We start from the raw sequence: 22787 nt of genomic DNA, 5'->3' as shown, positions 1-22787 counted from the left end.
ACCTCTTGTTTTTTGTTTGTTTGGTTTTTTTTTTGCTTTTATTATGAAAACAAAATAAATGCCCCAGGAGAAGGGTCCATGATTACCAGAAACATCAAAGAGTACTTTCTACCATTTTTATTCTGTTGTGTTGAGGCCAGCATTGCAATAAACAAGCTAAAACTACTTACATTGGACTCATTTTCAGTAACTGACATTTACAGGAATATACTAGAAACGGCACTAAAAAGTTTAAGAAAAGTTACGGTAAACTTGCATGCACATCATACAGAAAAGTAACACTTTAAATATAAAAAAGAAAAACTTCCTGGAAGTGTTAGGCCAGTATCAAGGAGCAGCACTACACTGACGTAACAAATCCTTTCCCGTGGGTGCTGTTTTCCCCAAACGACTATAAAAGATGTGAATGTTGCAAAAGAACAAAAACAAAAAGAAAACGTATCTTACAGTTTGTAAGCAAGGTGACACTGCCCAGCATGAGCACGGCTCTCTGGAATCGGTCCACTCCCCAAGCCTGCCCCCTCGGCCTGCACGGCCACGGTCACGGAGAGGGTTTCCAAAGCCATTTCCTATGCATGGCCAACCTATTAACACGCCGCTCTTTTCCTCTTGAAAAAAGCATGTGAAAAGCTACACTACAGCTCCTGGCGCTGGAGCCCCTCTGCTTGTTCGACTGCAGTCTTCCCAGTACAGAGAAATGGGAATAACAGACACCCACAGGTGAGCTGAGAGGTGGAGGAGGTGTCCCCCAAACTGCAGAGAAACCAATGTGGAAGTGTGGACAGAAAGCCTCAGAAGCTGCAGCACCAATGAACCGCACTGCTCGGAATGACGACAGCCCTGTGAGCGCCCGAAGCCGGTGGCTCTGGAGAAAGAGGCATACGTGGTTCGAGAAGCCACGTCCCGCACAGAACCAGTGGGCCACTAAACGCTAGGGCCAGATGTCAGCCTCGCTGATCAGCTCACAGGTGACGCTTTGCTCTCTCCACAGTTGGAGGCACTTCGCGGGAGCCCCACGCACCTGCAGACACCCCCTACCAGGTCTGCCCATTACCCAGTGTGCACTTGGTTGCGTCTCGCCAACGAGCTTTGCTTTAAGACCTGTTGACATGTCGTGTACTGATTCCTTAAAGTCATCATTTAAATATTCCACTAAAGACTTAGTTAAAAAACACCTTTGAAAAACAAGGGTAACTTTAAAAAATGGCAAGTTTAAAATCCATTTATATTTTTATTATAAACAAAACTTAATTAAAAGTTTAACAAACTGGCTCAAAACTCAGCAAGTGTCAGCATCACCGGAAGTAAGAAAAATGGTACTCCACTTCCCCTCCCTCCTCAGAGTTCTCGATCCATCTCTGGCATCATCCACAGCCATAAGGGTTGGTGGAATCTGAATTGACTTTCCGATTTCTAAAACTCGCCACCTGTGAGGGTCCTGCCTTCTAGCCCCTGTATCCATCCAGGAGTGTGGCAGAGAGAACTCCCCATCAGACAGAGGCCGGTCACTCACGCTCCGCCTCCAGCACCCAGTTCCATCAAGTCGTCACACGGATGTCTGGGACAATGCATCAGTCACTTCTGCTAAATGGAAAATGCTCGAGCAGGGGTCCCTGGGGAGTCCTCAGGGAGGGAACCCTCCTGAGGCCAGAGGCGCCTCCACCCCCGGAGAGAGGAGACAGGCCGGGAAGAGCCCCGTCAGGCCACTGCTGCCAGCGGGAAGACTGCAAAGGGCAGCAAGCCTGCAGCCCGTCCCCTGGGGGCCGGGAGGTGAGGGGGCGCCCCATCTGGGGACTGGGGGGACCGACCCTAGCATTCTGGGCCGAGGCCACAATGCTCAGAACCTAGGCAGGCAGTGTGGGGACATCCCTGCACTCAAAGGCCATATGGGGGCCTTTGGAAAAAACAAAACCAAAACATAACTTTCTGTTAAATTCTGTATATTATTTTTTTTTTTTTTTACAATAGAAAGTTAAAAATCAAGACTTAGATTTACTATACATTTTTTCCTCTCAGATTACAAAGCTTGTATTATATAACTGGGGTTCCCTAAATTGATTTCTTTTAAAACAGTCCTAAAGAGACCAGAAGAGAATACAAAAGAACTAAACAACCAAAATAAAAAATTAGGATGTGCTGCAGCTGGAAGTTGTCTATACCTGTAAGTCTCCAAACTTCATACACACACACAAAAGAACAAAAACAAAAACCCCAAGAAACCCAGGAGAAGGGCAGGCGCACACAGACATGACCGAGCGCCGGTGACGGTGACGGGAGCTAGCACCTGGAGGGGCAGGTCCACCGTCCCCGCAGGACCTGGGCTCTCCTCCAAACCATTTAAAAGGCCTGCATCTCTATTTGTTTTTAATGCATGTCTTTTGCAGTTTTGTTTTTCTTTTCCTTTTTTTTTTTTTTAAAAAATGACCAATGATGTTAATAAATAAAGTATTCATATATACATGAACTTGGGAAAATGATTCCGGAGTGTGTGGCAGCGCTAACGAGTTGGGGACACACATGGGGCTGGATTTCGTAGAAAATTGCTGAACCTTACAAAAAAAGTCTCCTTTTGATTTTTTTGATTTTTTTTTTTTTTTTTAACTTGAGGTAAAAGTTTCAGTGTGTGGAAACCTGCACGCGGCACACGCAGCCACTGCGTTCCCTCCCAGGGCTCCTGGCGTCACAAAGACCAGAAAAACTCAACATCCCCTTCCACGCACGCCCACCCTCGCCTGCCCCCAACCCGCAAAAGCTCTTCCTGGAGCTCCAATGACCGCGCTCGCTTAGCCCAGCGCCGGTTCTCACAGCAAGCGCGTCAACGTCCGTCCTCAGTCCCTGCTGAAACAGGCTGGCCCTCGGACACGAGGGTAAGAACTCAGGGCCCAAGTGACAAAGACGACACCCGTTTGCAAAGCCAACAGCTTCCAAATACAGTACCATCTGAGAGACATTTCCTTTGAAAACATTCCTTCTGGAGCTACAGACCAGGTCGGGCACACGCAAGGGGTTTTGCAGGAACCTTCGGAGCACGTCTTACGTGTTTTTCTACGGTTACCAGGTTAGCATCTGAAGTTGTCATCTCCAAGCGACTGAATTCGATTATGAAGAAAAGACTTTATGCGGACTCACACCTCCTCATAAAGTCTAGTGTACACACAAAAAAGGCCTGTGACCTAGTAAAGCAAAAACGGGAAGACACCGTAACACTGGATGAAAGAGAAGTCTGCACAGAGTGGAACAGAAGTAGTATATTAACCATGGGAGGGGCCACTGCAGAGGTCGGCGTGTGCGACGGCACCGGAGGGCTTCTGTCCCGGCGAGTGCGAGGCTATTCCGAGTCGCTGCTATCGGAGCTGGATCCGCTGGAGCTGGTGCTCCCGGACTCGGACGAGCTGCTGCTGCTGAGTCGGGAAGGCCCTCCAGAGGGCGCCGAGCCTGCTTTGTCTGAGGGAGACGGGCAGGTGAGAGGCGCTCAGCCCCACGCACCCCGACGCCTGCATCCGCTCAGCTTTTCCAGAACACACACTGGCTTCACACCACTTCACTACATGCCATGACCCACCACTTCCTGACCCGGTCACGTAATAAGTACTGAAATAAGTGAACGCGCTCGTGAGGCTTTGGTATTAGATTAACTGGTCTGTCCTGGTTCTCTGCCAGCACAGAGTTCCTAAAACCCTTGGAATTTCCTGAGTGGTAAGAATGTCGTTTGTGATTTCTAAGGAGACCCTTTGGCTCACACCTGGGTGAGTTTATGCTGACGAGCGACTTGTGCTGGGGCCCCCGAGAGCCACACGATGGGGCTGGTCACCAGGAAGACAGAGCAATTAGGAGGTGAGAACTCTCAGCCCCCACGCATGTCCGAGGCGGGGGGGCACTGGACATGCCCTCTCTAGAAAACTCTCGGTTCGCAGGACTTCTGGGCCGGGAACACATGGAGATGCGGGAGGGTGGCCGCCGGAGAGGGAGCGGAAGCTCCACACCCCACACCTGGCCCGTGCGCCTCTTCCTTCGAGGCTGTTCCTAAGTTGTATCCTTTATAAATCAGCCTTAAAGGTAATACCACGCTTTCCTGAGTTCTGTGTGGCGTTGTAGCAGACTACTGAGCCTGGGGAGGGGGTCGCGGGGACCCCTGATGTGTAGCCGGTCAGTCAGAGGTGCAGGAGCCCAGGAATTGCACCTGGAGTCAGGTGGGGACAGTCTGTGGGACCGAGCCCTTAGCCTATGGGGCCAGCAATGAACGGAACTGCCGAACACCCAGCTGGGGTCAGAGATGGAGAACTGGCGGGAGAACCCACACACTTGGTGTCAGAAGTGTTGGGAGCACAAACCGCTCAAGGTCAACAAAGCCCTCTAAATATGCTAGAGATGGGGTGAAAATGAAGGCAATCTGCTAAGAGGAACGGGCGGGAAGTGAGTGGGGGCTGACTGCATGAAGGTACCCATCAGTCACGTGGCATCAGGTAGGAATGAACCACCTACTCTGCCCTTCCAAGGGCACCCTCCCAGCCTTCGGTGGGCATGGGCAGGGCTCCAAGCGCCGTCTCAGCACTGGGCAAGAAGGCAGGACCTGGCAAGGCTATAGCATCGGCTGCTACAGGGTCATCCAGATGGGACCCCAACTCTGGCTGCCATCACCTGGGCCCCACTGTCCCTGGGCTTGGAAAAAAGTATTTGCCCTTTCGTGCAGGCTCCAGAGAAAGGAGGCGAGGAATCAAACACTTGCTCACCTAAAACAAGACCGTGGCGTCCACAGAGCACAGAGCCTGGGGGCTGGGAGCCAGAGCCTCCGCCCTGTGATATCGTTAACATGCTGGGAACTGCTGTCACTACCTGGGGACAGCCAAAGAGCTGGCTACTAGGCTCGAGGTCAGACTGCCATCCTCCAAGCTATGGGGTCCAGCCCCCGAACACCACAGCTGCGCCCTTCCAAAGGCAAGTGGACAGTGGCACCTTTCACACACCTCCCGTAGGGCCGGGTCTGCGTCCCCAGTTTACAGATAAGCAAATCGGGGTCTCAGGACTTCAGAAGCCCCATCTAAGGAAACGCGGCTCATGAAGTGGTAGAGTCACAAACTCAAGCCTGGGTCTGCCGCCCACTGCCCACCGCGACCCTCCCCACTCTGGACAGAGCTGCAGTGGGGGCAGCCAGGGAGCCCACGCCCTGGGGGCAGCCCGGCCCCGGCAGGTACCTTTCTTGGCAGGCTTCTTGTTGCTCAGCTGCCCGCTGACGTCCTGCAGCCGCTTCTCCAACTCCTTCTTCTTCTCCTGAGCTAACTCCTCCTTCGACTTGGCCGCCTGCTTCTTCCCGCTCGTCGCTGTGAAGGAACCGGGAGCTGAGACCGAGAGCAGCAGGTGGGCAGCACAGGAGGGGCAGGTGGGCAGCGCAGGAGGGACACGTGGGCAGCGCAGGAGAGACAGGTGGGCAGCGCAGGAGGGACAGGTGGGCAGCGCAGGAGGGACAGGTGGGCAGCGCAGGAGGGGCAGGTGGGCAGCACAGGAGGGGCAGGTGGGCAGCGCAGGAGGGACAGGTGGGCAGCGCAGGAGGGACAGGTGGGCAGCGCAGGAGGGGCAGGTGGGCAGCGCAGGAGGGGCAGGTGGGCAGCACAGGAGGGGCAGGTGGGCAGCGCAGGAGGGACAGGTGGGCAGCGCAGGAGGGACAGGTGGGCAGCGCAGGAGGGGCAGGTGGGCAGCGCAGGAGGGACAGGTGGGCAGCGCAGGAGGGACAGGTGGGCAGCGCAGGAGGGGCAGGTGGGCAGCACAGGAGGGGCAGGTGGGCAGCGCAGGAGGGGCAGGTGGGCAGCACAGGAGGGGCAGGTGGGCAGCGCAGGAGGGGCAGGTGGGCAGCGCAGGAGGGGCAGGTGGCCGGCCCCCGCTTCCTGAGCCCCTCAGCCACCTGGCCTCCTGGGTATTCACAACCCCCACCTGGCCCTCCAGGGCTGACACCAAGCTCCCCGAGGGGAAAAGTGCCCGGACATTACGGAATCCCCACCTGCATGGCCTAAGCCCTCATCTTATGCAGCCTTTTCTTTAACTCACAAAACCCGAGGTGGGGCAGACCATCCCACTCCAGGTAGGACATGTGTGGCTTGGTGACACCCCTTGTGAAGGGCAGAGCCGCGACTTCACAGCCTGACCCTCTTATCCACGCGGTTCTCCTTCGCTGTGGACTGGCAATGCCTTGGCCAGCAGCAGAGCTGGTCTACCACCTGGCAATGCCTGTGCCACCACCTGAGGCCACGGGGACGTTACTGAGGATCAAACGTACCACGACTGCACGGGGTCACAAGACACTCCATCCAGGAGACGGTGGCTGCCCCCTCAGAGTGAGTGAGGACCAAGGCCCCCAAGGGGCCACACAGGCTCAGGCGCCCTGGGTGGTCCTTGGCCGCGGGCCTCTTCTGCCACCCAGAAGTGTCTCGGACCTGCCCTTCCTCACTTCCCAGGACCCTGGTTCCCCTGTGCCCTGGGACTGAAGGAGGAGGAGGAGGGAGGCAGAGAGCAGGGGGGCTGCGAGGGCTGCACTCCAGCCCCAACTTACACAGCGGCTTCCTCTGCTTTTTCTGTAAACAAGACTTGACGTATCTCTCCAGTTCCCGCAACGTGGTGGGTTTCAGAGTCTCAAAGTCAATCTCTATCTCGTCGGGGTTGGAGTCCCTGAGCGAGGGCTCGCGGGACTGGATGATGTGCACCACGCGGCCCAGCTTCTCCCCCGGCAGCCGGTTGATGTCCAGGCTCAGCTGACGCTTCTCGTCGTAGCTCATGGGCAGCCCCTCCTCCTCTTCCTCCGAGTCGTAGGAGGCCGACGCCTGCTTGCCACCCTTCTTCGGCTGTCTGCGGCACAAGGCAAGGAGCGTTGCAGTGACTGACGTCGACCTATGGCGTCCCTGTCCCTTCACGCCACCCCCCACCGTGGAGCCCGTCCCCTGGTACCCCCGGCCCTGAGGAGCCCCGTCCCCTGCACGTCCCCGTGCTGTCAGGCCCCCTTCCGCTCCAGGACCAGGCTCTCCTACCAAAGGGCATGCCCAAAGGGGTGCCCCAGGCAGAGGAGCCAGGCCGCCTGCCTGTATGTCCACAGGGACGTGGAAGCCCTAGTCCAGAGGTCAGAGCAGAGGCTGCTCCCAGCTGGGGGGTTTGTGGCCCAGTCAGGAAACAGCTGTAGTGCTTGGCTCCCCTCAGTGCCCACAGGCACCTCCAAGTCAACAGGTCAAAAACTGATTCCGTTTCAAATCATCCAAAAGAAGGCAGGCAAGGGGACAAAGGGATAAAAACGGGTCAGACAAAACAGAATGAATTGGTAAACCAAAACCCAACTGTATCAATAATTACATGAAATAAAAAGTGGCCTACACACACCAATGAAAAGAAAGAGATGATTAGGTTGAATAAGAAACAAGAAACAACTTATAGGCTGTCTACACAAATCCCACTTTAAATACAATGAAAAGTAGGTTAAAGGTAAAAAGATGGAGGAAAACAATCTACTGTGCCAACTCTAATCAAAAGAAAGTTGCAGTAGCTATATTAATTTAGACAAAGTAGACTTCAGAAAAAGTAACGTTATCAGGAAAAAGAGGGACACTGCATAATAATAATAGAGTCAACTGACCAAAACATCACAGTCTTAAATGTATGTGCATCTAAAAACCAAGCTTCACCCTATAGGAAGCAAAAACCAATAGAACTAAAGGGAAAATAGAAAAATCCACACTTAATAGTTAGAGAATTCAATAATTTCCTCTTGGTAATTAAAAAAACAAATCAGCAAGAATAGAGAAGACTCCAACATTATCAACTAAATCAACCTAACTGACATGTTTTTATCTGTCTGGGGTTTTAATTTTTTTTTCCAAACTGACATTTACACAACGCACCACCCAACAGCAGGAGAATATACTTTCTTTCCAAGTACAATGGAACATTCACCAAGACAGACCATATTCTGGGCCATAAAACAAACCTTAAATTTAAAAGTGGTGATCTCTGACCCTAATAGAATTAAAGTAGAAATCAATAACTGAAAATATCTAGAAAAATCCCCAAATATTTGGAAATTAGACAACACCCTTCTAAAGAACCCATGGTCAAAGAGAAAGTCCGAAAGGAAATTAAAAGATATATTTTGAACTAAATGAAATCATAACATATCAAATTTGTGGGGTATTGTTAAGGCACCGTTTATTTAGATGGAAACGTAGAGCATTAAACACTTGTATTAGAAAAGGTCTCAAATCAACCCTCTAAGCTTCTACTTTAAGCAGCTAGTAAAAGGAGAGCAAATTTAATCCAAAGCAAGCCAAAGGCAATAGTGAAAATAAGATCAAAAAGGAAAAAAAACTGAAAACAGAGGAAAACCAATGAAATCAAATGCTGGTTTTTGGAATGACCAATAAAACGGATCAATCTCTCTCCAGATTCACCAAGAAAGAGACACTAGTATTAGGAATGAAATAAAGGACACATCACTACAGGCCCTACAAACGTTAAGAGAATAAGGGAACACTGCAAACACACACTCTGCCTGTCAGTTCCACAATTGAGGAGCAACGTCTTGAGAGGCACAAACCCCCAAACTTCACTCAAGAAGAAACTGATAACCTGCCTAGTCCTATAGCTACTAAAAGAATTGAATGCATTCTTCCAACAATGCATTAACAACGGTTAAAAATCTTCCAACAATGAAAACTCTAGGCCCAGATCGTTTCAGTGGTGAAGTCTACCAAACATTTAAGAATTAATACCAATTGTACAAATCTACCCAGAAAATGGAACAGGAGGAACACTTCCCAATTCATTTTTTGAGTCCAGCCTTATAACGATACCGGAAGCAGACAGAGACAGTACAAGAAAACCTGACTCTGCCCGCCCCCCGCCCCAAAAGGAAGAGCCGGAGGGAGGAGAAAACCCCTGTCCTTTCCTACCGCCCTACTTCAGGGCACCACTGCCCACCCAGCCGCCAAAGCCCCAGCCCTTGGTTCCGCACGTCCCTCTCCTCCCACTTCCAGGCACCAAGGCCTGTCCCTTCTGCCTCCCAAACAGATCTCACAGCATCCGGCTGCCCCTCCACGGCCACACCAACCTTGCTGGCCTATGGAACCATAGTAACCTCCAAAGGAACAGCCTCTCTCCATCCTTGCTCCCACTAAGGGGCTGGAACCTGACCCCTTTTAATCGTTTCATGACTCCCTTTCATTTGCTCAGAGAATAAATGCAAACACCCCCACAAAGCCAGCCAACCTCAGCTGCCTCAACCCACCTTCTATCAACCTGGCTTCTGTTCCTCAGTGGTGCCAACTTGTCCTGATTGTCTAACTTGTCCTAATAACCCGGTGCCCACCTTCTGCTGCCGAGCTACTCCTGTGCAGCTACCACCCCTGCTCCGGGAAGCCTTCCCTCTACCCTCTGCCTGTGGGAGAGGCTCCCTGGCCCCGAGCACCCTGCCCACCAACCTCGCCTCCCACTGTCGTCCCTGCTTGTCTGTGGCAGGCATTTCCCAGGGCAGCCTGGCCATGGTGGATGGACCATGGAGCTGAATGTGTGCATGGCAAACCTGTGCCTACCAGGCGAGCCGGGAGTGAATACCAAGAGCCCAGGTCACCAAACCCAATGTCCCCAAAGTAAACTCTTGGGCCCCGATCAGGAAAACGTCCCCAAAGCCTCCAGAGGCTGAGGTCCCCGCCAGGCAGCGTGACTATTCCCAAGCCTCGATGGAGCCCAGCCCCGGGGACAGCTGAGCGGCGCCCTCAAGAGCCCGTCTTCTCCCTGGTCTCCCCACAAGGCGAATGGGAAAGGAACCCCAACCCCACAGCCTCACCCCTCCCGCCACGAGGGGCGCCCGTGGCACGGGGCCCACCTGCCGGCCACGGTGGTGCTGCTGGCCTTCTTGGTGGGGGCCTTCTTCTGCGGGGCCGGCTTGGCGGGCGGGGCGGGCTTGGCCCTCTTGTCCTCCTCGGCCTTGGCCTTGTGCCGCTCCCTGTCCCTGTCCTTCTTCTTCTTCTCCTTCTCCTTCTTCTCCTTCTTCCTCTTTGGCTTGTTCACTGGGGCCTGAGACAGGGCGGCCAGCTGCTCATGCACGGCCTTCAGCTGGAAGAGAGCAGGCGGCTGAGCAGGGCCCCCCAGGGCTGGGCCACGGGGCCCACGGGCGAGGTGGGGGGGCTGGAGTGCCCTTGCAGCTGCCTCAACTGCGCAGGGCGGTGAGGCGGGGGCGCCTGGCCAAAGCCCGCCCTGGGGAGCCAGCAGGCGCAGGAGCCGCACTCTGCCTACACTACCCCCGGCCTGCGCCGGGCCGGCTGGGCCTCGGGCAGCTCAGGTAAATCGCAGAGAAGGCTCCCAGGTGCTCGGAGGACAACACGGGCAGCCTGGTGAGATGCTTAGCCCGGGCGGCTGGCACAGTACGGACTTGACAGGTGGTAGCTCACGTTTTGCTTATTAGTTTTTACTTCCAGGTGAGGAAGACTCTCCAGAGAGAGGCTTAAACGTCTGCACAAAGGAGACATTCAAACAGCCGTTTGGACACGACGCGGCAGGTCCACGGGATTAAAATGACCCAGTGGCAGCAGCTACCATCTACCCAGTGCTGACAGGTGCCTGGCAGCGTGCTAAGTGGTCCACATACTTCTGGTTACAGCAGCCCCCCCACCCCACCCCCGGGGCACCAGGGGCTGCCATGACCTGCACCGAGCAGGTGAGGAAAACATGTCTCCAGCCTCTCACAGCTGGAGGGGCTGAGACGAGCACCACCCTACACGTGTTGGGCCACAACGCGTGGCGTGGGAGGGACCCTGGCCACAGTGGCACTTCAGGGCCGTCTTCCCGCAGGGTCATCTTTAATGAAGATCAGGTCAAAGTCAAGTGCCCCCCCCGCCCCCACAAGGCCATTTCTGCTCCCCCTTCTCCTGCCAGAGGCCCCAGAAAGGAAGCACCTGCTGGCTGTCAGACACTCGGGAAAACGTGTACATTTTCCTCAATGCTGTCAAAACAACTCCAAGAGGAAAGATCAGTCCCACTTTACAAATGAGGAGAGCGTAGCAGGGGTTGGGGGTCGGTCACAGGCCAGGGCTAGACCGCCTCGTTCCCGCGGGAGCCTACAACAGGCGGCGGGGACCACAGCACGTGGCTTCTGACTCTGCCTCCCTCCCAGACCTTTCTGGGGCAGCGGAGGCACCCAGGGCGCAGTGGGGCTCCGGGAACGTGGCGTGGCCCCGGGGCCCTCGGAGCCGACAGCTGCCTGGGCCCCCGCCCGGCGAGCCTGCGTGCAAGGGGCCGGGCCCCGGGCAAGGCTCACCTGCTCCTGCAGCTCCGCCAGCCGGGTGGCCCGCTCCTCCTCCGAGTCTGAGCTGCCCGACTCCGAGGAACTCTCCTGGCTGCTGCGGCTGCTCTCCGCGCCCTTGCTCACCACCGGGGCCGCGGGCGCGGGCAGTGCGGGCGCCTCGGCAGGCTCGTCCGGCATCTTGGCAAACCGCATCTCAAACACGTCCTGTGGGAGAGCAGGGGCCGCCTGAGGTCCTGGACGCCACCAGGCCAGCCCCCCGGAGTGGCCCCCAGTGTCCCTGAGATGCCCGTGGAGCTAGACCTGCGGCCGCGTGAGGTCAGGCCCTGCAGGGACACTGGGGCCAGCCTGCTCCCCCTTCCTCCCCAGGTACCGAGAGCAGGCCCAGGGGCAGGGGACGTGGGGACAGTAGCCACAGAGGTAGCCCTCTGGGAAGTGGCCCAAAGCTCCCCTCATAACCACGCAAGCCTTGTGCAGAATTGTGTATCCTTTCCGCCTGCTGGTGCCAGGTCCTGCAAGGCTGCCACCTGCTACCAAACAGCTGCAGTGCCTTCCTTTGAGTTCTGACCCTTTCTAGGGTCCCCCAGCCATGGAATCTGGGAGACAGTTTGCATTTCCCCATTTCTTTACCGTGACAGTACCGTAGCATCACGTCTCACTCCAATTTGAGTCTAAAAGTTGGCTCAAAAGGGACAAGAGTCTGGTCCTATTAAAACGGGCCTTGGAAAGCCCTTTGCAACTGCTATACAGGATGACTTGGGCCCTCGGGAGCTCCGTCAGCGACAGTCCCCTCTCCCTGGCAGCCCAGGTTTGTGTCAGACAGGATGAGCGGCCATGTGGGGCGACTTCGCTTTGCCAAGTCCATATGCTGAATGCACCCCGGTTTACACTAGGAGCTACGACTCCACTAACGAGCCCACTCTGGGTTCTGGCCCCCATACTCTCCTCTCGGTGAAGGTGTCCTCAGAGGCACAGACACACAGAGCCATGATCTGGCCGGTGCTCGGCAAACGGCCTCGAGGGGCGTTTACAGCAGCTGCTTCCATGTTGGGTTCTGACCCCAAGGCTCAGCTGACACATGAACTGTGTGACTGCTAAGCAGTCATGGCGGTTAAGATTCTCAGTCTCTGAAGCCGTCCAGGTTTGGGAGGAACCAAACCAGAGCCGCTGGCCTTGGCTCTGCTCACACTCGGGGGGCTGCCCGCGCCACGTAACTGAGCAATGACAGTGTGGGGTTCCGCAAAGCCTTTTGACTTCAAGACACAGCGGCATGGTCTCGGTATAAAACCGTGGGTCCTGGCGGCTTCCTCTGGGCATGCTGGGACGTCCAGAACCCCTCTGCCATGTCCCCCATGGGAGCCAGTACACAGAGGGGCAGGCAGGCAGCACCAGCCGGGAAAGGCGAGGACAGAGCCCACAGGTGGGAGGAAGGAAGAAACGGCAGGACCCAGCAGCCTGAAACAGGCTCGTCCCTCGTCTGGAGCCGGGTGGCTGAGTGACACCAGGAGTCCCTTCACAGGGTTTTCAAAAGGGTTCTGAGCAAGGGACGAGAAATGTCTTACAGAACAAACATTCTGGGTCTTGTAAAAAGAACTACTAGAAGAGGAGAGATAGCCACAATTTTTATTCTTTCCTTCAAAAAGAAGGTCTTCTGATTATACAATATTTAAAATATCAGTGCTATTACCTACAAAAACAGCAGGATCCAATTGTGAAGAGAAATGGGAATAGACCCTGTGTAGTAACCTGCACAGAAACCCGGGGGCAGCAGCTAGGCTGGCGGGAAGTCATGCACACCGCACACTCGTCCATGTGTGAGGCTGGCGTGCGCGAGCGCCAAGTCCTGCACGGACAGCCAGACGGAGCTTCCCGTTTCCTCCTACATGCCAGCCGTCTGCTCCCACTGTCGGGGGGAGTACACAGCCTACACAGGCCACTGTCATCTGATACAAGTCCACCGGCCTCCCTGATGGGCTCAGGACACAGTCCCCCAGCCCCACACTCGGCAGGGACTCCCCGGGCCCTTCAGTCAGTAAGGCTGCAGGAGACGACACCGGCCCTCTTCCTTCCTCTGTCGGCTAGAATGTGCAGCGGCCCGGGGGTCGTGTTCCCTGTACCCCAGCCTGCTCGCTGCCCACCCCCACCTGACACTGCAGCTCCTGGACAACAGAGGCCTGTTCGCCACCAAGTCCCAGGAAGCACTGGGCCACCATCAGAAGAACCAGGTTGTGGACGAGGCTCCCCGTGGGCTCCCGGTATCTTTCCTAGGAGCTGGCCCTGAGCTGCTGCTCTGCCCCCCCGCCACCCCCTGCCCCAACAGCGCCTCGGGTTACCTGCAGCTTCCTGGCCATGGCCACCACCTCGTGGTCCGGCGGGTTGTACTTGTAACAGTTGGAAAACATTAACCGGATGTCAGCGGCAAAGCCCTGTGCATCTGGGTACTCGCGGCTGTCCATCTTCTTCTGTAACACACAAGTCACAGGACGTGAGGGGCACCACCCAGAGTCCCAGGCTCAGCCAGACCCACTCACATGGACGTGGGACCCTCCGCACGTCCACCACCAGTCCCCCACCCCAAAACTTCGTACGCGGGAGGCCAGAGAGAGAGGTAGGAAGGGGGGCTCGAGGGCTGGGAGGGGAGGGCCTGAGACGCCCTAGGGGGAAGGAAAGTGGTGGCTCCTGCAGCCACCACCTAACGCCTTCCTTTCCCAAGGCTTCCAGCCGTACACATGGGGATTTCTGACACTCCAAAGTTCCCGGAGCAGGAGCTCCAGGGGGACGAAGAGCTTCCAGGGAAGGGGCTCCACCAACTCCGGGGTCTACTTGGCTCAAGGAATGAGCCGTTTAACTTTCTACGACAACCCAAGTGCTGTCAGCCCGCCCGCCCCTCACAGAAGCACCAGACTGCCCGGCAACCCCAGCGTGGAAGTGGGGGGAGGCAAGACAACAGGTACACGGCACACGGAGGCACACGGAGGCCAGAAGCATGAGCAGTGAGGGACACTGCAAGGTGGCACCTAAGAATGACCTGGGGGTTAAGCAGAGCATGGGGCACGTCACTGCTGTGAACAGTGACCCTTTCCTGGGGACATCAGCTCTGACAGCTCAGCTCAAGATTCAAAGAGCCGAAGGCCGGGACTCCAGCACTGGCTCTGGGCAGGGCCACCACCGCTCCAGCCTCCGGGTCCCCTGTAAACAGCAAGGCTGTGACAACGCTCCCCTTTCTGAAAGACTGAGTCCCTGCATGTCCCACTCTCCCGAGGTCCAGGCCAAGCCTGCTCTCAGAGGGGGACATGGGCCTTGTGTGGGGACAATGAGATGGCTGCACAGCCCGGCTGGGGGCTGAGGGCCGTCGCCCAGAGCCAGGACCCCACACACCCCACCAGGGAGAAGGAGCCTCAGAGATGGTGAACCTGGGAGCGTTTGCTGCCCCCACAGTCAAAACCTGCCGAGAAAGAGCAGCCAGCCAGAGCCGGGGGCTAGCCCAGGAGGATGGAACCAGACTGTTCCCAGGAAGTGTCACTGGAAAGACACAATGCAGAGGGCTGGGTCCACTCTCCACCTGCCTCTGCTGTGTCTGAATTTTCTAGGCGTGCTTTACTCTCATGGGTACAAAAGGCCTGCACAAAGGTAGCCGACATCACTGGGCTCCCAGGAGGGGCAGGGCTGCGGCAGCACTGACGGTGGCTATGCCCAAGGAAGCAGGCGCCCTGCCCTCGCAGGTCAGGAAAAGGCTCAGAGAGGGTGAGGAAGCTGCTCGGTCACGCAGCCGGGCCTGCCGACTGGAGCCGGCACATGAAGCCCCCACACCCAGCACCACGGCCCTGGGAAGGCTGCAATGCGGAGTTGGCCCCAGGCCGGTGTCACTGGGGAACGAGGCAAAATGACTGAGACCAGCTGTTCAAGGCCTAGGCCCCACTGAGAGAAAGAAACAACTACCTCTCCTTGGGGAGGGGCTTTCCAAGGCCACAGGGGCGGCTCACAGAGGAGCTGGGCGACATATGGCCACCTGCCAGGGGCAGTCCTCAGGACGTCACACACCAAAACCCGACTGGCTCGGAGCTCTCTCCCTGAGGGAGGCCAGGGGCCCAGGCTGGACAGGGGCTCAGGACCGTTCCTGTGCCCACTCAGCGAAGACCCCTTGCGAGGTTACCCCAGCCCAGTCTGCTGCCCTCAGGGTGCCACCGCACCCAGCCTGACACAAGCCTTGCTCTGACCTGGAGCAAAACCTACGGACAAGCCCGGGACAGAGCCCCTTGGCATAGGAAGACCCCTGCATGGGCAGTGGGAGGCCGGACCCTGTCTGTCTGGTGAGGGGACGGGTCACCTGAAAGGGCCTCCTTGCCTAATGTTACAGAAACCTGCAAATGCTCCCGAGTGGGAGACATAAGGAAAGAAATGAAACTGCGTTCCACGGACGAGGTGACAGCGAAGCTGCAGCTTCAGCCACCAATGAGCAAGAACACACCCTCCTCCCTGCTCGGGCGTGGCGGGGGCCAAGGAAGCCGGGCGCTGCCCCAGCCCCGGGGACGCCTGACACTCAGGACGTCGGCAGCGCCAGCAGCCTAGCCGGGTACCTTGACGGTGCTGAGGTCCATGGGGTGCTTGATGATGTCGTGGTAGTCGTGCAGCTCCAGGGCCTCGGCGTCCACGGGCTTGTAGAAGGGCCAGGCGTAGGCCGCGTGCTTCTTGGAGAGCATTTCCTTCAGGATGCTCTCGCAGTGCCGCAGGTGCTCCGACAGCTTGCCCTTCTTGCCCGCATGCTGGGGCACCTCGCCATCCTCCAGGTCCTTCCTGGGCGGCTTGATGGGGCGGCCGCCGCTCTCCCGCCGGGCCACCACCTTGGCCTGCTTGGGGTCCGAGAGGGGCGGGGGCGACTCGCTGCGGCTCGCGGTGATGGCGGACGTCGTGGGTGTGGTCGTGTCTGCTTTCCGCTTCACGCCCTTTTTCTGTGACAGCGAAACCACCGGTGAGCACCAGGAACAAAGCCCGGCCGCGAGCAAGTGAATGGGCACCACTGTGCTTCGGGAGCGCTGACTACCCGCCGGGCACCGAGCGAAGCGATGCCATGCATGGGCGCGTCAGCCCCCAGCTGCCCCCGCGGTACAGAGGGCACCGAGGCTCAGAGGGGCCACGTCGCCGGCCCAAGGTCACACAGCTGGTAATGGTGAGGCTGGACTTGGAACCTACCGCGAGCCACCCTCTGGGGGCTCTCTCCCTTTGCCCCCGCAGCTCCGTGGGCCCGGTGGGCTGGCTCGTGACACCCCTGAGCAGTGTGAGGTGCAGCATGCAATTCACCTGCACCTAACCAGCACCCCAGGCTGGGCGCGCCAGGGCTCCAGAGACAAAGCACGACCGATGGCACCATGACCCGATCGTCATCAAGCGGAACTCGGGCTCAGGGACAGCAGACAAGAATCCCCTGCTCTAAAGGCCAGCGGGGACCTCAAAGCTTGCGCTCCGAGGACAATCATAGTGGAGGATGAGGGGAGAGGCAGGAAGAGCATGCGGGTGGGGATGCAGGCAACAGCAGCAGGGTGGGGACCACGGGCTCCGGGGGCTGAGTGAGTGGGCGGCTCTGGACTTCACCCAGAAGGCGGTGGGAGCCAGCTAAGCTCTTCTTAACGGGAGGAAATGTTGATTAGTGGGTGTGTCCAGGGCAGACACTCACGTAGGATGTGTCCAGCGAGAGCACATTTAATGCCTGGGCATCCTGGGCCTGAGGGTCCCTCCAGGCACAAAGACTGGCCCGAGGGCCCACGGCATGTGGGCCACGTCCGCAGCCAGGGCTCAGTGTGTCCCCGAGACAAGCTCAGCCGGCTCCCCGCATCTCAGCTCAGGCAGGCACAGAAGCCCCTCGGAGCCACAAGCACCTGGGTCGATGGCCTCACAGGGTCCTGCCATCTAAAGCGCCACCACGGTCGCTGCCCCAGCCAAGCCGCCACCCCCAGGCTGGCAGGGGCATGAGCCGGCTATCCACAAACACTTAATGGGCACCAATGAGATGCCAAGCGCGTGCCACAGAGGCCCGGCGGCAGGGGGCTCATCTGGCCATAGTAAACAGGACATGCTCCAAAACAGCCGGGTGCCCTGTGGGGCAGCCTGGCCGGGCGCCGCCCAGAAGTGCAGGCAGTGAAGGCCACGGGGGAGGGGAAAGCAACAGAGGCGGCATGTTACCTTCGGGGAGCCATTTAACCCCTCTGAGCGCCTGCTTCCTCATCTGTAAGATGGGGGAATACTGCCTGCCCCAGGGGCTGCTGTGAGGGTCAAAGCGGAGAAGATGGTACACATCAGTGCCCGCGGGGGGCCCGCTCAGAGCAGAGCAGGAGACTTGGCGGTCCGCGCCAGCCCCGGGCCGGGCAGGGAGCACCCACTCCGAGCCCAGACCGGCCAGGACGGTCCCTGCCACGGAAAGCTCCCAGGCAGGCAGGGAGACGGACGTGCTGCTCTCACGCTAGCAGGGATGCGAGGTGCAGGTGGAGGTGACCGAGGGGCCAGGTCCTCAGGACGCAGCCAGGTCACCACTTTCCCCACGCTAACCTCCGGATTTCCGGATGTGGGCAGGGAGGGCCGGGACCCCCCCCCTTCCTCTCGCACACCTTCCCCACCTGGGCCCATGCCCTGCACAGGCCAGGCCTTCAGGGCCAGAGGCAAGCTGGGGTTCCAGTGCAGCCTGCCCTCACCAGCTGTGTGACCTGCAGCTCCCCAAGCCTTGGGCTCTCGTCTGCATCAATCAGGAACGTGGCCAGACCTCACGCCACAGCGGGAACCACTCCAACGTCACATGCACCAAACGCCCACCGGCCGTGCCCAGGGAACGGCAGCAGCGCTCCCTCTGGCCCCGCCCCACAGCTGCCTGAATCTGGGAACCCTGACTGGGGCTCAGGCCTCAGGCCGACAGAGAGCCCCAGGGACGCTCACCTTGACGACGGGCGGCGTGGGAGGGACCACCGGGATGATGGGTGTCGCAGGAGGAGGTGGGGCAGCAGCCGGGGGCACAGGGACTGATGTGACGTTTGCAGTGATAGTTGGCACAGGGGTGGCAGCAATGACGGGTGTCTGGGAGACAGTGGGGGGGACGTTGTGAAAGGGGGTCGCCGGGGAGACAGAGGACACGGCCGCCACTTGCTGCGTACCTTGAAAACAAGGAGAGGAGGCTGAGCAAACCGGGCTCTATCAGCCAAGCAGGATCAAGGCAGTGCTTCCGGAAGCTTCCTGGACCATCCCCTCTAGCCAGCGCACGCCAGGTGCCAGCGGAGCCCTTCCTCCTGAGACCCCTGGCCCTGCATCTTGGCTGCCTCCACAGAGCCTGCCTCCAAGGGCGCTCACCGAACAGACGAACAGCCTCTCCCCTCTGGCCAGGACCCAAGTCTGAAGGAGGGAGGGAGCCAGGACAAGCCACACAGCCCGGTAGGTAAGAGGCAGGCCTGCGCCCAAGAAACCGGGGGTTAACTCAGACTCCATCAGTAACCACCTGAGTGACCCTACTTAACCACCCCCGTCCCCAGCTGCAAAGCGGGAAGGCCAGCGGCACTGGCGACCCTCTCAAGGCCTAGGCCACCCAGTCAGCCTCTCCATCAGGATGCACGTCTCTTCCAGGTTCCCAGACCAGGTAAGGCCGCAGGGGTCCCAGTACCTAAGCCCCACCACACTCCCCGACAAGTGACACAGCTCCTCTCCTGTCACAGAGGACAACACATGCTAAAGAAGCAAAGTCCTAGGAGGCAACACAGGGAGAGCTGTGACTTCTGCCCCGGCTTCCAGAAGAGGTGGCCGCAGAGCCAGGGCCAGGACACTGCAATACCAGTCCCTTCCCGGAGCAGCGGGAAGGCAGACTGTAACGTCCCCACCGAGGGCCGCCATGTCTCAGAGGGCATGTGGCCCCTGGCGTGCATCTCATCACTGCCCCGACTTCAGACAGGGACTGAGCTCAGAGGGGTCGCGGGACCCACAGAAGAGACCTCTGCCCGGGGCCTCAGGACAGAGTGACCACGCCCATCCACCCGTCCACCCCTTTACCTGCACTCTGGGTTCCCGCAGCCGGTTTCCTGCCTTTGCCCTTTGGAGCAGGGGGTAATAATTCAACTTCCTCCTGGGGCATCTGGGCCACTTTCTGCAGAAAAATTTTCTCTAAGGCTTGGGCCATAAGCACTATGTCATCTGTGGGCTGAAGACACGGGGAGAGCCGAGGTTACGTGCTGGGGAAGGAGCCGTGTGCTGGCAAAAGACATCACTGGTCATAGCTCAAGAAAACAACTATTTAAAAATTTGTTAAGAGATTTAATGGGGCAGGAGGGAGGCAAAAGGAATACATTTGAACACAGAAACTCTTGGAAAAAATAAAAAAATCAAAGACTAAAAACCACCCTTTACCCACTGTCACGTGGAGAGCAAGAGCCTTCAACCCCACACTCTGGTCACCTTCACGTCAGCATTAGAACCCCACAGCGGGGACGGCAGGGGCCTCCCCTAATCTGCTCCTCTCCCGCAGACATGTCCCCCGGCCGTGAAGTGTTCTGCATCACTGGGGACGCTGGGTGTGGAGGCCACAGTGCGCTCGGCCCATCTCCGACAGTCATGCTGCGGGGGCCGTAATTTCCCACATACCTGCGCCTGCACTGACCCCTTCAGTATTTCTAGAGGGAGAACTTCTAGGTCCAAGGGTACGGACGTTGTAAAGCGTTTGGTATGTGTCACCTCCCAGCTCTTAGAGCCGATGGCCCTAAAACGGCCAGTGCACGGAGACTGCACGTGGGATCAGGGCCAGAGAGGCACACGCGTGACAGCACGACACGCTGAGTCCACGCGAGAGCTGCTGCCCCGGCCAACCCCAGGGCACCATGTCACCCCGGGTTCTCCCCTGGGCCACTGGGCAGCTCACAGGGGCATTTAGGGCCCACGCCACACGCGTCCTCTTACCTTGTTATAAATATAACAATTTGTAAACATGGTGTTGAAGTCCTGCATACATTCACTTGCACTCCAATAATAATTATTTTCTAGTCTCTTCTTAATCGTCCCCATGTCCATTGGGTTTTTTATAATTTTATGATAATCCTAGAAAAGAGATTTTCACAGGCATTATTGACAAGTCAACGAAATTATTTTGTAAGTAATTCCCAAGTGTAGCGCCTGCACAGGGAGTGAGTGGCCTTGTCAGCTGAGCTGGGTGCACAGCAGTTTCCAGTCACCTGAGGGCAGGTGGGCGCGGGGTCTGGGGCAAGCACTCGGCCAGCTCCGAGCCCCTCCGAACCTCTCGCGGGGCAAGGACTCTGCGTCTAGGAGAGGTTCTTACAGACACACAGAGCTGTGGCACCGGGGCTGGTCTCCACTCGGGAGATGGGTGGGGCACAGCTCCCTCCCGGACTCCAAACCGCGCTCAGGGCCCCGCAGGTGATCAAGGCTGAGCTGGGCCCTGAGCCCAGGCTACCAAGTGCCAGCCCAGGGCGTCCCCTGGCTACACTCGGGGTTCTCTGAGTCCAAAGAAGAAAGCCATCGATGGCAGGTCAGCACTGAGAGCCGGTGGGGCCTCGACCCACTCTGAGCATCTGACCTCGAGTGGAGGGTTGCAGGGGACAGGATGCAGACACGCGTCAGCCTTTGCTCCTGGGCGCCATCACACCAGCCCAGTCCCCCTCTTCCTCCATCGTGAGGCCCGGCGTCTCCCCACCCCAGGCACCTGGAGACAGTCGCGCTCCATTCCCAACATCCCTAAGTAGCCCCTCGTGCTCCCTGGTCACTGTGGGCCCTGGGCTGTCCTCCCGACCGCCTGCCAGAGTCCCGGGCTGTGCCAGGCCTGCCCGCACCAGCCACCTCTGAGGCAGCAGCTCTGCCAAAGCCCCGGGGGCAGCCCTTCCACGAGTCTGAGCAACAGCGGGTGGGGGGACGGGGACTCACGGGCAGGTTCAGCTTGATGGCGTCCACGGGCTGATAGAAGGGCCAGGCGAACTGGTGTTTCCAGAGCGTCTTCACCACCACATTCTGCATGTACTGCAGCTGGTTGGTCTTGCGGCCGGGCTTGGAGGGGTTCGAGACCTCCGGCGGGGGCGGGTTCACAGGGCCCGGGGCCACGGGGATCCCCGCGGGGGCGACTGTCGTCGTGGTGGACATCCTCCGGCGGCTCGCTCACTGGCCGTCACAGCAGCGGCTCGGGGAGGCCCTCGCTTCCTCTGTGCTCCCCGCGGAGGCGCGACATCCCATTTCCAGGTCCGACCAGGCAGCACCTACAGGGAAGGAGGGACAGCAGAGAAAGGCCGGTCACCCGGGTCTGAGACCGTGCCCAGCCTGAGCAGGCTGCCCCGCACACCTGTGTTGTCACAGCAAAGCCACTCGCCTTGCTCAAGTCCCTCCTCACCTGCTGCAGAACCCCTTCTAACCTCTGCTCTCAAGCTGGGGGACAAAGAGACACGGGTGACGGGAGATCACATGAGCACGTGCCACCTGGGCAGGTGAGGAAACACAAGGAACCCGCCTCGGCTCACTGCCTGACCACTGCCGGCCTGCTGGGGCTAAATCCACACTGTTCTCGGCCGTGGCAACTTCTTAGAGAATCAAGTCATATGTTAAGAGCTACAACATCAACCCCACAGGGCCCAGCCAGGCAGGCAGAACATTCGCGGAACCACAGGAGGCACACGGAGCAGAGCCCCTCAGGAGCGAGGCCGCTGGCCCAGAGAGCGAGCGAGCAAGCGAGGTTCCACCGTAGCCACGAGAACACGCTCTGGGTTTGTGATGGCGGCCAGGCTGTGACACGGCCGCTCCTCGGCCAATCAGGAGGGTGGGACAGGGCGGACCTGACCCTGCACACTTGGTAAATGGGTGGGGGGCTGCTGCAGACCTCACCTCGGTCTCCGCCAGCTCCTGGGCTCTCAGGAATGCTCTCTGAGGGACACTGTACCATGAAAAAACGCACAGGCCACCCCAACATCTTAGGAGCAAGCCGGGCGCCCCACTTTCACCTGAAGGACACAGACAGACTAGTGGCTGCTCACGGAGCCTGAACTCCAGCGGCATCTGTGCCCCTGTGATGCTTTAGCTTTTTGTTTGTACTTGTCACAATATTCAGACGGGGCTGGTGGCAGCACCCACTGCGTGAGGGGCCCGACGGCCTTCGGAGGCAGAGCAGTGCGCCCACAGTAAAACCTGGCGACTTTCCCGAGCTGGGTTGCATCCTAATGGTGGCCTGCAACCTGCCACGGTGACACGTCTATGCCGTGGTCACTGGCACGCACTATGAGCAGGGCTTTGACTAGCACCCTAAGCTCTCCGCCCTGCAACCCAGAGTGTAAGGCCTGAGAAAAAAGCCTCCAGGCCCATCTCACCCGCCAAGCAAAGCTGCCCTACTGCCTGCTTGCTGGGGGAGGAACATCCTGGAGCATCTACTGGGCACCCCGCCTATCATCTGGGGAGCCCAACTCCTCTCCTGGGGTGAGCTGGTGCCTCTCACGCTCCTCAATCTTGCCAACCTGGTGCAGTGCCCTGTCAGCACCATGGCATGGCCCCAGGCCGGTGGCTCGGT

General features: G+C 58.1%; 1 protein-coding gene across 1 annotated transcript in view; it reads right to left on the bottom strand.

The window, feature by feature from the left end:
- Nucleotides 1–102: 102 nt before the first annotated feature.
- Nucleotides 103–22787, bottom strand: part of BRD3 (bromodomain containing 3) — a 34690-nt gene continuing 12005 nt past the window's right edge. The window contains exons 2-12 of the mRNA XM_074331325.2: nucleotides 21167–21492; nucleotides 20189–20326; nucleotides 19289–19436; nucleotides 18191–18405; nucleotides 15847–16218; nucleotides 13603–13731; nucleotides 11285–11476; nucleotides 9854–10083; nucleotides 6542–6834; nucleotides 5193–5318; nucleotides 103–3444 (exon numbers count right to left, since the gene is read on the bottom strand). Of these exons, the coding sequence (XP_074187426.1) occupies nucleotides 3329–3444; nucleotides 5193–5318; nucleotides 6542–6834; nucleotides 9854–10083; nucleotides 11285–11476; nucleotides 13603–13731; nucleotides 15847–16218; nucleotides 18191–18405; nucleotides 19289–19436; nucleotides 20189–20326; nucleotides 21167–21379 (2172 nt within the window). The 5' untranslated portion in view covers nucleotides 21380–21492 and the 3' untranslated portion in view covers nucleotides 103–3328. The remainder of the gene's footprint in view (nucleotides 3445–5192; nucleotides 5319–6541; nucleotides 6835–9853; nucleotides 10084–11284; nucleotides 11477–13602; nucleotides 13732–15846; nucleotides 16219–18190; nucleotides 18406–19288; nucleotides 19437–20188; nucleotides 20327–21166; nucleotides 21493–22787) is intronic.

This window comes from Rhinolophus sinicus, chromosome 16 (genome assembly GCF_057876585.1).
Source record: "Rhinolophus sinicus isolate RSI-liver-muscle chromosome 16, RSI-T2T, whole genome shotgun sequence".
Taxonomy (NCBI): Eukaryota; Metazoa; Chordata; class Mammalia; order Chiroptera; family Rhinolophidae; genus Rhinolophus; species Rhinolophus sinicus.
Note: the sequence above shows the minus strand (reverse complement) of the source record. Positions and strands in the feature narration are given on the sequence as shown.